Source organism: Pangasianodon hypophthalmus, chromosome 22, assembly GCF_027358585.1.
Source record: "Pangasianodon hypophthalmus isolate fPanHyp1 chromosome 22, fPanHyp1.pri, whole genome shotgun sequence".
Classification (NCBI taxonomy): Eukaryota; Metazoa; Chordata; class Actinopteri; order Siluriformes; family Pangasiidae; genus Pangasianodon; species Pangasianodon hypophthalmus.
The window spans coordinates 2,970,766-2,986,478 of record NC_069731.1 but is presented as its reverse complement, the minus strand read 5'-3'; the positions used below and the strand labels follow the sequence as shown (position 1 = coordinate 2,986,478).

General features: G+C 36.2%; 1 protein-coding gene across 4 annotated transcripts in view; it reads left to right on the top strand.

Annotated features, from left to right (window-relative positions):
* csmd3a (CUB and Sushi multiple domains 3a) overlaps window positions 1-15,713 on the top strand; it is a 237,373-nt gene that overhangs the window by 122,606 nt on the left and 99,054 nt on the right. For all 4 annotated transcript variants that reach the window (XM_026924403.3, XM_053228098.1, XM_053228099.1 and 1 more), the window contains exons 32-34: window positions 12,196-12,309; window positions 12,561-12,656; window positions 13,132-13,335. In XM_026924403.3, the coding sequence (XP_026780204.3) occupies window positions 12,196-12,309; window positions 12,561-12,656; window positions 13,132-13,335 (414 nt within the window). The remainder of the gene's footprint in view (window positions 1-12,195; window positions 12,310-12,560; window positions 12,657-13,131; window positions 13,336-15,713) is intronic.

Here is a 15,713-nt window from a genome sequence, read left to right as displayed (position 1 = left end):
TAAAGTTGATATAATAAGATATTATTTTGAAGTAATGAGATAGTAATATATAAGTCAAAATATGAGGTAAATTATCAAAACTACAAGTTAGTTGAAGAATGTAATACGCACGGCTTCACTAGAGTGAACGGAGTGTGGGCGGGTACTCAATGTTCATTGGATAGTGCGCTCTTTGTATGTCCCGCCTCTGGATGCACGGCTTCTTTTTATGATGATCCATATACCTCTCAAAGGGGCGGGACCTCGTAACTAACTGCCAATCACAGACACAGGAATGAACATGACTAACAAACTTATTAACAGTCAAGTCATATGAAGTTCTGTTTAATTGTTTGTTAATAAGTCTAGCTAGCTAGCTGTCACGTAACAAAACATTTAGCCGAGAAGTCTAAAAGTACAAAAGTTTACTTAGTTCCTGCAGAAGGTCATGTTATTAAAATACATCAGCGTGCTTAAAATGCAGGGGAGCTGGCTGCGTTGGCTTTGTACATGAGAAAAGAGAACTATTGTGAAGAAATTCTTTATATTCTTAGTCTCAAAGACATGTGGAGTTCTCATATTTTATACACGTATATAGTGTAGCTGTGCTACTGCTAACACAGCTGGAAGCTGCTGTAATCCATCCTACACTTCTACACATCCTACACATCCTCCCTGATCATGCAGTCCAGCCTCAGGAACATTTCAGTGACTGCATGTGAGATGAAAGCTTCGTAACTCAAACACAGCAGAACAGATCAATTAGACATTGCGTTTTATGTATGTGATTGCTGCGCATCATGTAACCAACGTCAACGTCGCCCGTAAAACCTGGCATAAAAAAGCAAATAAGTACACAGACGAGTGTGATCCACATGCGTGTGCAACGCTGGATGTTATTTTCTCTGAGTCGCTCTCAAAACCCATCACGGAGTCACTTCAGCTGAGTTTATCATTTAATTGCGCACTTAATCGCTCATAGCCCGAGTGATTTTCTCAGTATTAATTGCTGTTAAGGTGACTGATTGCTTTTAAAAAAACATCCCTTCTAAATAAATGCAACACAACTTTTCATTAGTGAAAATGTTTTATACATATTTCTCTTTAAATGTGCAAAAGTGTTGGTAAATACCTTCTTCACCCTGTCGGAAAGATGATAGTGCTTAATGGAAAAGGGTGTCTAATCCTAAGATGATGTTGTGTCATTATATATCTTTGCTTAAGAAATTTTAAGTTGGTTTCACATTTCCATTTTTTGCCAAGCTCCAAGAGTTTGGAACGTTTGGTGAACCGTGCTAAACCATGGTGTCATGTTACTTCCTGTTTCAAGTTTCATTGTGGTGGAAAAAGGGTTGTTATTGTCAGATACAGAGGTGAAAAGCCTTATAAAAGCATAATTTCACAGAACTGGAGCAATGTTACTGTAATTAGCCGTACCTTTGTGTTTCAAGTGCAGAGAAAATTGTGAAAAATGCTGGTCTGAAAATAATCTCATGCGAGATCAGTTCCTTGTTTACAGATATTCCTGAACAATGTGCATGCTGTGCATCCAAATAGTGCTGTTCTTTACCACTTAACTGTTGATACCAAAGAAAAATAAATTAAAAAAAAAAAAACAATAAAAGGATGAACCTGTCATCCTTTCAATAATAAAAAATTAAGTAAATAAATATCATCATGTTACTGTTACTAAATATATATCATCCTTTTACTCAAAGGTCCACATCATCTTCAAGCTTCTAACATTTCACATTGGTCAAAATTCTTCAAAATTATGTCACATATTTGTGTTTCACATATATGTAAAAAAATAAATAAATAAAAAAATCAAATAGGTCATTTTCATCCCATTCAGGAGTTAAGTTTGATGCTTCCTGGAAATGGCTTGTGCAGGGAATGTTATATCCTGTTTTTTTCCCCCTCATGACCTTCTCTCTCCTCCCATCACCCTTCCATCTGCCTATCTCTCTCTTCTCTTGATCCACCGCCCGTGCTCTCTGTCCATGTCCCTCAGGCGCCAGCACACATTTTTATCTCTTTCTCATACTTTTTAGCAAACAAGAGAAGTCAACACCGAAGAGCTTGGTATATGTCCAGAAGGATTTTCTTGCTTGAAGAAATATATTTAGCATTGCACTGCAAATAAACGCAGAATAGCGAGGGTAATCCCTAAGCTTCTGTCTGCCATGAATGCATGGGCTTTGTTTTAGAGGCAGAAGTCCGTCATATCCATCACTCATAGCTTCCGAATTCTTACATCAGGCTTAAATGATCTTTACATCTTTTATGCTAGGTAAGAGTGAGCAATACGACAAAAAATATCCTCTCAGGATACTAAAAGAGATTTCTACAATAGCATAATGTATATAAGATAATAGAAAGAGATATTGCTAATTTCAGGAGACTTCCTGTTTAAATAAAGCTTAAATAAAAGAAAGAAAGAAAGAAAGAAAGTTTTGCTGATAAAATGTCTGCCTGAAAAATTAACGTTACACTAAAAAAAAAACGTTGGTGTTTTGGTGATGCTTTCATTTATTTTAATTATATAATATATTTAATAAAATATTAAATTATACAATATATGTAGTGAATTATCTGAATTATACTTATTTACATATTTATTGCATTTATTTGACATTAAAAAATCACTAAAAATCACAAATTAAAAAAGCATTTTGCAATTTTGATTTAATTTAAGATTTTAAAATCAAGCCAGTTTGAAACTGTTATTTATGTAAAAAAAAAAAAAAGTCCAAAAAGATATCATGATATCTGCAATATCTCAGAAATATTTATTGTACCTTAATTTATCACGAGATCAATATTATATCTGCATATCGGCCAGCATGTCTGGTACATGATTGTTATTTCTACCAAACAAACATTTTGTATTAAAGCCATACAGTCTCAAGAAGAGGTGCCAACATTTATGTTTCAGCCGTAGCATTTGCGAATTTTGAGCCCACGTTGTGGCACTGAGTGCTGCGCTTTTCTGCGTTTTCAGCTAAAGCAGCGGTCAGACTAAACGCGAATAAAATTCACTGAAGGGGAAAGGACATGGAATGTGAAATATGGATTTTCTTCTGTTTTTGGTTACTTTTGCTTTATGCTGAATTTATCTAGGTGAACTTTAACCTGTGAATTCATGAGCCTCCATCTTGTGAGCCAATAGAAAATAAGTGGGCGGGACTGTGGGGTCTTTGGTCAATAAAAATGGAGGATCCATTTTTAACACACCAGACTTCTGCCTTGCTATATATACTGTATATATATATATATTTTTTTGTTGTTGTTGCTTGGCACACATCTAAAAATGTATATAAATAAATTAGCCATTTTGTCCACTAGGTTATTTTGTGGTAAAATCCAGTTTTTTTCTCTTGCTTCTAGGTTGTTCTCGTTGGCAACATTGTCACATCTGTATTTGCCTGAAAGTCAGTACATATTGTGTTTTCTCAACTTATAAGAAAGACTCTTTTTTTCAGAGCAGAATATGTTCTTGAAGCCTACCATGCTAATGATAGCATTAATATGACAGCTAGCCTAGGCAGCACTTTTAACCTCCGCTGGCTTTGTGTTGAAATTTCTGGTGTTAAATTAACACCCTTGAAACTTGGCAGTGGCTTTCCCTCCGGCGGTCCAGCAAGTGTGACGAGGGAGACGCCGTTGCTGCTCATGGTGGCATGTTGGCAGTGTCATGAAAGTGCCTGTGGGCATGCGGCAGCCTTGAAACCAATTTTTATCCTCCCACGTGCTTTATTCTGCTCTTCTACTCTCTCTCTCTCTCTCTCACTCTCTCTCTCTCGCTCTCACACTCACTCATGCTCTGTCTCTCTCTCCATCTCTTTATCTCCCTTCCCAGATCGATGGCTATCTCTCAGAGTGCAGAATGACCTAAAAAAAAAACCTCATCACCCCACATCAGGCTATGGACAGCCAACCTCCCATACACACACACACACACACACACCCACACACACAAACATCCTGTCCGTCCCAGTGGCTTGTACCAGATTGTAAATGGATGTAATTAATAAGAAATCCACACTCTTTTCACAGCCGAGCTCTAGAACGTGAATGTGCTGCTACTTACTAACATGGAACATGGTGTTTATACACAGGGACGTATTTCGAGTCAGCGAATTAAGTCCACACGTTAGTGAATATTTAGGCATGGTAAGTTCCTCGTATTCAGAGCCGGGTTACGCACCTGCTTAAGTTGATCTACTGAGTAATTAAGAGTATTAAAATCATGTAGCTCATGCCTCTGAGCTTTGGAGATTTTTCTTGAGTAGAAACACCTGAGATGTGTTTTTTTTAGTACCATCTAGACACCCACCTTTGAACACTTTAAACAATTAAGCGCTCATCTCTACAGCTGAAAAAATCAGTGATAGGAAGTGTGGACTGAAGAAGGAAATAGTGTTTTTTTTTCAGTTTTCTGCCAAATGATGTCTTAGTTGCCTAGTTGTAATTATCACATTAATCACTACCAAATTTATCTTGTGTTTATTTTAACAATGTGGCGTTCATCCTTATTATTCAGTTATTATTCTTATTATAAAACAGCACTCGATCCAGCATAACCTATTATTTTGCATTTTATTTATTTTTATATTTATTAGATTAGCCTTTATTGCACTATTTTGTTTGTTCAGATAATGCCAATTTATTTGTTAATTCAAAGCGCTGTCCTGTAAACATTCCCGCAGTTTGAAGGATAAGCTGACTGAGCACTCCTCTGCTACACTTACAGCTCCCTTTAAGTTTCTATCTAATTTTATCCATAAAAAATTCTTTCCTAGAGAGGAGTAATGCCTCCCGTTTCTTCTGATATCCTCCTTTTTGTAAAAGGGTCGATACTGTAAATGAATTTGTAGTGTCATATTTATGTATTTAATATTGTCCTTGTATTTTTTTTAGTTTATTTACAGGCAAAACATAAATGTTTGTGTGCCATATTGTGGTTATAGCAAACTTTCAGACAGTAGCTTGTAACTCTTTCCTGTGAGTGCTTAACTTTATTTCTTGTATATATATATATATATAGCTTTATTTGTGTTTTTCTTTTTTTTTTGAATCAATATTTCTGGAGCAAAAAGACCTCAGGGCTCTTGGATATCGCCTGCAGCAAGCCTGATGTGAGGAACATGTGATACTCCAGAGACGAGTCACTTCCTCTGTTCTTCACCGCTACCTTTACAGCCCAGACGTGCGCACACACTCTTGTTTCACAACCTTGAATAAGCATCATGTGATTCTTTTTGGACTGCATGTCAATTCTGGATAGACGTCTCATTTCTGAAAGAGTGGCATTTAGAACTGGAGACAGTTTCTGCAGTTTTCTCTTGGGTTTTTTTTTTTTTCTGAAAATCCAGATGAACTTCAAACTGATCCCTTTTCCGGAGGAAACTGCATGCATCTCATCCTATTCTCATGATATCCCTTCTTAATGTTTTAAGACTTTAATCCTCTCGCAGATGAGTCTATTCAGCAGCTTGTCCATTTTCTGCCGAGTGGCTTCTTTTATTCGTTCTTTTTACTCCTCTATGTTGTTTCTCAGCCTGGGTGGATACTCATACAAACTGCAAATGCCTTACAGGAAGGCCACTTTTTTGTCCGTTTGCTCGTTTATTTTTCTTTTTTCAAGATGCTAATCAGATAGATTGGCTAAATTATACCAAGAAAAAAAACATTTCTGTTAGATTGGCATTCGTATCTGTTTTCTCTTCTATCAAGATTCCACTAAATCACAACTTAAAGATCTTGGCATAATTTTGATATTATCTTGCTGCTACATGGCTAATGCACATATGACGTCATTGGGTAAATGGGCTGGGCCAAGCCGATGATGTCATGATAAACATTTAATTGTGCTATAGTGTATGAATATATACAGTATATATGACTCTGCTTAGCATCAGACTGCCACACTACTACTACATCAATGATTATTTTCCTATAACATCAAGGCATGAAGTGTTTTATTTCTGTAATACAGCCATTTGCCAGCGATTACAATTTGTATTCATTTATAGTTACATTGTGTGTTGTGGAACGTCTACAAAACAAGTCATCACTTCAGTTATAACAGCTATAAACAGTTGCTCAGTCACAATCTCTTTTTTGTCTCTCGAAGTTAAAGACAAAAAAATGCAGTTACAGAGATACAGCAAACTTCTCTATCCTGAAAACTTTCCCATGTTGGGAATTTTAAAATTACAGCTTTAACTTTGTTACAACACAATTTGCAATTAGCACCATTAGATTTGTAACTGGATTGTCATTGACAGTGAACAAATGTAATTCCTGTATTCCTAAGAATTAGTGCAAATTTAAAAAAAAAAAAAAAAAAAGAACATATTAAACCTTAAGAGTACTCCTGAATGGCTGGATGGTGGAGTATTTACTGGTGTGATCTTGCTTTGTGTATAAACTAGGTCTTGGACACCTTAGGGATGTAACAATGAGAGTACATTATTAGGATTGAGCAGATAATGTGTTCTAAACAAATACAAATACAAACAGAAGGTGCAATATTATTACACAATACACAATATTATGTTCTTGCCAGAAAGCTTGATGTTGACTAGGTGTGTGCATTGGGACTGAGATCTGACAGGACAAACCAGAAAAAAGTCACACAAGATTTAGGTTTTTATTTACATGCGGAGCTTGAAAGGTGTGTGTGTGAAGCTTGCTCACAGGGTTGCCAGGTATCAGAAGAATTCACACCCTAACTGCAGCTCAGAAAACGCAAAAAAAGACTGAAAATTAACCCAAACATTTGGCCGTTGGACAAGGGAGACATATTTTTCTTCTTTTTTGAAGTCTTTGCATGACACAATTCTAATTTTAATGCTGTTCTGTGACATTATGATCAGCTCTCAAGGGTGTGTGCAGTGCACAGATTATGCACAAGGGTATCCCCAATCGCAGTCAAGTCGGAGAAAGCCTGAGTCGTGGAATAGATTGATCAGCCCTTCCGTTATGTCCTACGCTGTTCGTTTCGCACCCAGTTCAATTAATCCAAGGAACTAGGCAGTGAACTCACCATTGGTGGACGCAGACACAATGTAACAATTTCCTGATGTCTGTTTTTCCCTCAAATCCATACTGAGAGTCAGTGCAATGCTTTGAATTATTCGCGTTCCCCCTTCACGTGAATGATATACCCCTCTGACATTCACTCCTAGCCTTTTAATAATGCAACGTCCTTGGCATACGAAGACATAGTACGTGCATGTTAAGCTTAATGGAAGGCCATGAGAAAAACATTACACAGAGCCATCCATTGTTCTTCATTCACCTTGTTTTGCCATCTAGCAAGTTGGCGACTGGATATTTCACCTTAACTAGCATGTCTGTTATTAATAGCTTGTACTACATTTATATGCTCCTTACTCTTTTCATATTTATCAAATGCTGGATGACTGAAATTCTTTGTTCCTGCATAGAAGGCACTAGTTTTGTCTGCTAGATGGGGATGTGAACGGCATATCTTACACCACATTTGACTGCGCTCATCGTCGGATTCGAGCCATGACATTTCTTGAAACTACTTCTCTGAGAAAACTTTTCTTTTGCTCGGGCTTGATCTGACATTTTTTTTTTTTTTTTTGAGATGGCGGAATGCCTAAGAAGTTGTTTAATGTCTGTTTTTTTTTTTTTTTTGGACATCTCTCACAGTATTACGTTGTCAATTCTGGGAACCTTTAAAACACATTTTCACTCCTAGCTTTTAACTAAGAATCTTTTCTGCCATAAGCAGACTTCTACAGATGTTTTTGAAGTAATTCTCAGAAGCAATGGTCAAAAATGTAATAACACTTTTAAATTGATGCTCATATTATAAAACCTCATTACAATAAGTAGTGGTTTTAGGCTTGGCCTACAGTATATTTGAGCTTCATTATTGCTTCACTGTCGTGCTACTAATGGAAAGTAAGAAAAATGAATGATGTATTTACTAGGAAATGATTTATGTATAGACTACAGTGGATCAAAATGAAGTAGGCAAATAGAAAGTTAGCTAAATAGCACAATGTGTTTGCTATTTTAAGATTATTCAGTTAAACCCTCTGGTAAATAGCCGTGGTATAAGTGAGATAACAGCAGCTGTTATTAGAAAATGATGGACTCCGCTTGGCATTGTGGTGTTCTCGGCTGTTATTTCCTGATACTGGAACACGTTATCTCTTACATAAAGCCTTGCTTTCTACACAATAGCATCCAAGACACGGAGTCATGAAGAACTGGTTGTGTTCAATGTGTTATGAGAAATTAATAATATCATATTTCTCAAGCAAGTTTCCATGATTGCTTGGTAAAGTAGAAGTCAAAACGTTTGGTTCTTATTGACTGAATTGAGCAGAGGTGATAAAGTCAACTCGTTCTCACAGAAAAAAAAAAAAAAAGGTTTGTATGCAACTCATTTGCATCACCTTCTATATGTTGGGTATCAATATTCTGGCACAAACTTTCACGTGAACGCTCTGTATGAGACGTTCTGCAGCAACGTATTTTAATCAAGCTAGTTTCTACCAATATTGGATCAAGAATGATGTGTAATAAATAATTTGACTTCTTTTTTTTTTAATTATGAACGTTGCCCAGTTAATGCGTTAAAAAATCTTCTCATCAAACACAATCAGGCTTGCAAGTCACATAGAAATACGATATGGTAATACAGGTCATTTCAAATTGTCTATATTCTTTTGAATTTACAGGGAAAAAACTAGCCACATTTTGCAAATACCTCCATTTTAGTACTGTGTTGCCATGTGACCATGTGACCTGGGTGACTGGGTTGGATAAAGTTTAACACATAGAGGAATATTATTCAGATTAATTGAGTCAGTACAACAAACGAAATAAATTTTAAAAATCATACATTAAATTATAAAAATACCTATAATAATTAATAGATAGTTAGATAGATAGATAGATAGATAGATAGATAGACAGATAATGTCTTTGTGTTATTTTTATACATATTTGTGAATAATAAGTGTAGAACTTTAGTCGAAAATGTTAAATGATGGCTCATATATATACTGTACGTTGTATATGAGTGCATGTACTGGTTCTCTCTGGACGTTTCCGATCTACATGTTCAACTCCATTGTTTGGAGGTTAAAAAAAAAAGTAGATACTGACATCTTTTCACAGGTGATGATAAGTCTGACCGCGCTGTTAGATCCTCTCTGCAGCTTAATGAGCTGTGACCTTCTTGTTAAGGAAGAAGTAGAGGTCACCCTTCCATCATCTGACATTATTTCCTCGCAACACTGAGAGTTAATGTAGCCAGTCCTCTGTTTTACAAGCATCCTGTTATGTTCACTTAGGAAAGGAGGTCCCATTAACCCATCTCGTTTTCTTTTACAGCAGTATACCTCTAAAAAAAATATATGAAACACCTAGTATATCTTCCTCAATTACTAAGCAGTAGTAATGAGCAGTATCTCTTTAAATATCCACATGAAATATGAAATATGAAATATGAGGTGAAGGTCTGAGCATAAAATCTCCATTTTGTTTTGGTTGATGATTTGACATCCTGTTGTTACTTTTAGATGTTACTCTGTAATCTCTGTAAGATTTGGAAAGATTTCACTTCATTCCAGAAACTTAGCCAAGAACCACAAAGAAATTCAAAATCTAATTTTATTAGAGATTTTGGCAGCACTTTGTATGTGTCCTCCATTCATAATGCGTCCTAAGTGTGTTATAACATGTTATATAGCATACAAGAAACCTTATAATGCCAAACATAAACTGTAATTACTTCAGGTTGAGGTTACATATATAACACTTTATAAAGCAAGAGTATATGACTTCATAATGTTTTATAATATTTGTTCATAAGAACATTCTAGACCCTTATAATGCACTATAACACAGGCTTTACACCGCTGTTTATAATGTTCTTTGGCACTACACACATCGTTATAAGCAATAAGCATTACAGTTTGTAGCTTTGTTTATAATGTGTTTATAAACACATTATATTGCCATTATATAATCATGTAATGCACTATACAGTGTGGTGCTTTGTGATATAATGTGTTAAGAACACTACTTATAATGCATCATGTTAACAATTCATAATGCATAATAAAGTAGCTATAATCTGTAATGCATTTTCATGAATAACTATAACAATAGTTATAATGTCTTATAAATGCACTGTAAGATGAAGTGAATGTGTTCATAGTTTACTATAGATATGAACTTCATAGAAAATGTTATCTTTTCCAAACAGCACTGTAGACACAGAGCCTGTGACTATCTACGTTATGAACAGATTATAATGTGTTGTCACATGACATAACAAGTTGCTCATGCTTTATATACTCGTATACTTGTATATCACTGACTCGGGCATGTTATGCGTGTAACTATGGGCATTTATATAGGTTTATGTTGGATATAATATGGCATTATGTATGGTGTGTGTTAGAAATGCATCTATAATGCATTATGAATACTGGATTGATAGGAAGTGTTAAAACTTTAGGGTTAAATCATTAGGGTTAACAGAGTGGAAACTCAGAACCTACAAAACCCCATAACACATTTAGGAACCTCTCTATTGGATAGATTATAGAAATAAGTGTTTTTGCTCATAATTATACTCCATCTTCCTGGTGCGACGATGTGCACAATTGAATTGTCACAGGCGGCAGCTTTATTTCGTTTCCACTGCCTTCAACATCGTCTCCCCGCTCTTTTGGGGAACAAGGGCACGCCATGTCAGCCTTAATCAAGCCCAGAATTCTTAATGCTGACTTTTTTACTGACAAAACGGCTGTATTATTTTCTCTGCATATGCTTTCGCAGCCACGCGACCCAGGGGAAGAAGAATCTGTTGCGTCCTGAATACATATTAATAGTAGAGGTCATACATTCCTGCGCTAGCTTTGTTATTGACTCAGGGAATTGAAGCGATTATAGAAGACGAGCAGGTAGGGAAGTAGGGGGAGGTATTTGTTTGGCGATAATAAAGACACACAATGTGTGGTCTAAAAGAGAGAAAGCGCTTTTATAATGGAATATATTAATGTTATACAGTATGGTACATGATCCTGTGTATAGGTGTTATTTATGATAGAGGACACACTAGGATGTGAGACACATGGCAGAGAAGGGAAAACATGACATTACAATGGAACTGTGTGCGATTTCGTGATAGATGGATTTGCTGTAGCAGAGCTTGTATTTTTAGCTAAATGCTTCTGTGAGTGTATGCATTGAATTACCAGCTAAATGGACTATACACCATTTTCATACATGCACACACAAACACAGGGTCGATCCTTCCTGTACAGACCTTTTTTATTATCAATAAAACACTGGCTATAACATGTAGCATATGTATTAGAGAGTATATATATATATATATATATATATATATATATATATATATATATATATATATATATATATAGTATTACTACTGTTCCTTATTAATGTATTTTTTAAAATAATTTCAAGTTATATATATATATTAGTAACAGATATGTAATTGATGTTGAATCTTTCATTAATTTATTTAATTCATTAAATACCAAGCAAAAGAAACATTTTGGAAGTACAATTGCTAAAGTTATATCCAGAGGTGATATTTAACTACTAAACTTTGCTGACTCGTCTGCTCCACAGACTTGGCCGGGTTTATTTGCATCACCTAAATGTGAACCAAGTCTATATAATAACTCAAATGCAATGCCAAAACACATACTGCAATTTTTCTCACCTAGAGTGTAACGATGTGTTGTTGCTTTGTCGCCTGTCTAATTTACGCCAGGTTGCCCTGAGGCACAATGTGCTTACTCCATGTCTGAGCAAAACAGTCCAGCACTGCATTAACTATCGATTCCGCTCTCTTTACTGGTCCTTTCACACTCACAATAAGAATTTATTGGATTTCTTTCCCTCTCCAGGACTCAAATTCCTCGTTAGGGCTGTGTGGAGAGCTTGGCTTGGACATGGTCTTGCAGTCTAGGACAGATTTGATAAGCTATGATTATCTGGGGAGTGTCTCACTAAGATATTGGGTGAAGGTGGGTGGGTGGGTCACGCCCTCGTAGTTGTTTATTTCCTTCTGGACACCTTGTTAAGACTTTCAGAGACATTCAGACCCCCAATGTTATTGTACACTGCTCGAATGTTAGCGATATCGCCTTGCTAAGTGTATCTGTTTCTTGTTCATAGTGCTTTTTGGCCAGTTCATGTTCTTTCAAACCACCTCCAACGATGTGGTGGACATCTACGATGGCCCTTCTCCTGAGTCTCCTCTTCTAACCTCCATCTATGGCTCCCATTCAGGTGAAAGCACTTCCTTTATCTTTATCTTTAATTGTTAGTCAAAAACAAAAGAGGATCCATTAATATCTTAATTATTATTTCTCTTAATTCTGCTGCATTCTTGAACTGTGTTAACCAAACAATTTGCACATTTTCACACTCTAACCCTGTTGGTTTGTTAGCGTGCTCATATGATAAGCTGGCTTGAGCATTCATGCTTTCTCAGACCAGTTCCTGTGTCTCTTATTATTATTATTAATTTCCTTTATAAGGAGAGCCGCTGCCTCTGAGTGCTGGCAATGAACTCACCATAAAGTTCACAGCAGAGGGTCCAAACACTGCCAAAGGCTTCCATTTTGTCTACCAAGGTAAATAGCTAAAGCTGTGTTCTAGTGCATTCTGTCTCAGATATTAACCTATTGATCATTTGCAAACTCAGTGTATAAGGATACACCATTATGGCAATATACCATGATTCATCATTCATTAATCTTACCCTATGGATGATGTCCCAAAATTGAGTAGACTACAATTTACATTCAAGGGAAGTATTTGAGATTGTGCCCATATTGATTTTATTATGTAACTAACAGATGGCTAAAACATAAGTTCGTATAAAAAAAGGTGATCGATTAATATGTGATGACACTCAAATGGGAAATATGGAATAATTCCGCTATGGCATAGATATGGCATAAGATATGGCATAGTCACATACAAATGCCATTACTGTCATAAGACATTGCTGTACCCTTGTGCTTGGGCCCACCAATCGCTGCTTGAAGCTATATTTAAATTATGTAGAAAGAATATACTGAGACTAAAACTGTCATCTTTTTCCAGCCGTACCGAGGACCAGCGCTTCCCAGTGCAGTTCGGTCCCCGAGCCTCGCTACGGAAAGCGGATTGGAAGCGATTTTGGACTCGGTGCCGTTGTGCTGTTTGCGTGTAACCCTGGATACATGCTACACGGAGCCAGCGCCATCCGGTGTGAGTCCGTGCCCAACAGCCTGGCCCAGTGGAATGGCACGGTGCCATTATGCACAGGTATGTGTACAATTCTTTATCTTTATTTTTCTTGCTGAGGAGTATGGAGAGAAAGATGCTGGAGAGGTTTAATGTAAAAAAAAGTATCACTAAACCACCATTTTGTGATCTGAAAGAAACCAAGAGAGCTTTTCTAAGACTGCAAGAATTGATTTTATTCCTGTATGAATTTATTTTGGTGAAACTGTGCCCACGCAAACTGGATTACCTTCCCTCCAGCATGTTGTCCTCCATTTTAATAGAAACGCTCCTATAGGGACATCCAGTGTCACATAGGGCTGAGTACGACTTTCAACAGCAAATCAAAATGGTGTCACTTTCCAGATACAAGAAAGTTGGTTTTTGTTATAATAATGACAGGTAAAATATGTTTGTAATTTTTTTTTTTTTTTTTCTTTGCTGTGTTTCCTTGGCACTGATACTGTTTTTTGTAAATCTTATTTAAAATAAGTAATTCTTAATTAAAATAAGTATATTATTATTTTTGTCTGACACTATTTGGTCTGACACTATTCATATAAATCTCTGTTTATTAAAAAACAGTCACCTATTAGACTTACATTTAGTGTAATTAAATATATAAAATTAAAGTTCTATAAGAAAGTGCGATAGAGATATATATTTATTTCCTTAGCTTCAGCAGTTTAATTAAATCTGTGAATGTTTAATTAAAACAACTCAGTAGTCACCAGTACAGCTTTCACCAGTATAGCTGCAAATATATAAATATTTTCTTGACTTTTTCAGACAAATCAGACAAAAAAAAGCATGACTGATGTGCCATTTGAATCGCGTTCAGAATCCGCGACTTACGAGTTACAAGTTGCGCCAATATTTCCGAGGGGAGCGATTAAAGGATGAGCACACCAAGCACTGTTCTGTTCTGCATACGGCTCACTTTTGTTAATAATTTTATCCATAAAAGAAATTCACTCCTTATTTAGTTATCTGAGCGAAAAAAATTCAATTCAATTTCCTTTAACCTTCTCTAAAACCTAAATGCTGCGTTACATGTACATTTACAAACAGTATATTTCTATTTCTTATTGTCTATTATAGGTTTACAATCTAGATTTTTCCGCCAAATCGTTTCATTGTCTGTTATATTGTCATGAGCAAATTTCTTTCAGGATCAACAACAAAAAGTTTCCCTGTAATCACTGCGAATTTGGTTCAGTTTAACAATACGGCTTCCAGCCTCATTATTCAGCAGCTTATAGAATAGCACTTGATCCAGCACATTTTTGTAGGGTTGATACTAATAATTAATTAATATTGTCATATTTATATGTTTGGCTAATTCCAAAACAAGTTCCGCAAACTGTGCGTAAGGTTTGTGTAAATTCTGTGTCTCTTTTAAGTGTGTAGTTCGGTGTGAGGTCTGAATACTGACTGAATACGGCTCTTTGTTCCCTTTTCGCTGGCACCTGTCGTCTTCTCCTGTTCCTGCTCTTTCTAAAAGGCTAAATCTCAGTGAATTACCAGGTTGTCAGGTTCAGTGTGTACATGTGTCACATTCATACATGTGTGTGTGTGTGTGTGTGTGTGTGGGTTAAGGGGGTTGCTATTGGAAACCAACCTGCATGTTTCTTCCCTCCTATCTGGTCTTCTCCTTAGAAAACATAACAGGATATAACATTTTGTACCATTTCTCGAATCCGAAGGTATTGATTCATTTTCTAGAACAGCAGCTCTGACGTTAGTGCCGACTGTAACATGAATAACAGTGCACTCGTTCCTATATCCTTATCCTTTCTGTAGTAACACATCATTCACAGGGACTTGTATAGTGGACGCTTGATATAAACGAAGACTAATAATAAAGAAGTTAATGTTGTTTTAACAAAGATGATTATATAATTGTTGATACGGAGATGTTTTATTATATTTAACATGTTGTGGAAGGAGTCTCCAGTGTCAGCGCTGTGAAGCAGACACTAAGCTGTGGTTTTTTTGGTAATATTAACTTTACGAGAGGGGAAAAAGCACGGCTTGTGAGGGGATGACTGTTTATAGCTGCTATAATGTGAGTGACAACAGGAACTAATTGTTTCCCGGATATTAAAAGTAGCTATAATTGGATAAAAAGGTAATAAATGAAAATAAAGTGTTGTATAAGAGAAGCAAAACACATGCTGTTTCCACTTGGGGGTGGGAATAGTGACTCCACACGGATTATTTTGATTATTTTCCTATAACAACACACCCCCAAGTGTTTTCTTCAGGCTCAACAGTTATCTGTTATCTGGTAGTAAATCAGTGTTATATTCTCAACTGGACAGCCCAGTCTCCATGGATCTGCTAATGACACGCAATAGATAATTAGGTGAGCTGAGTTTAATTAATGACAAGAGCATGTCATCATTAGCATGTGTGTT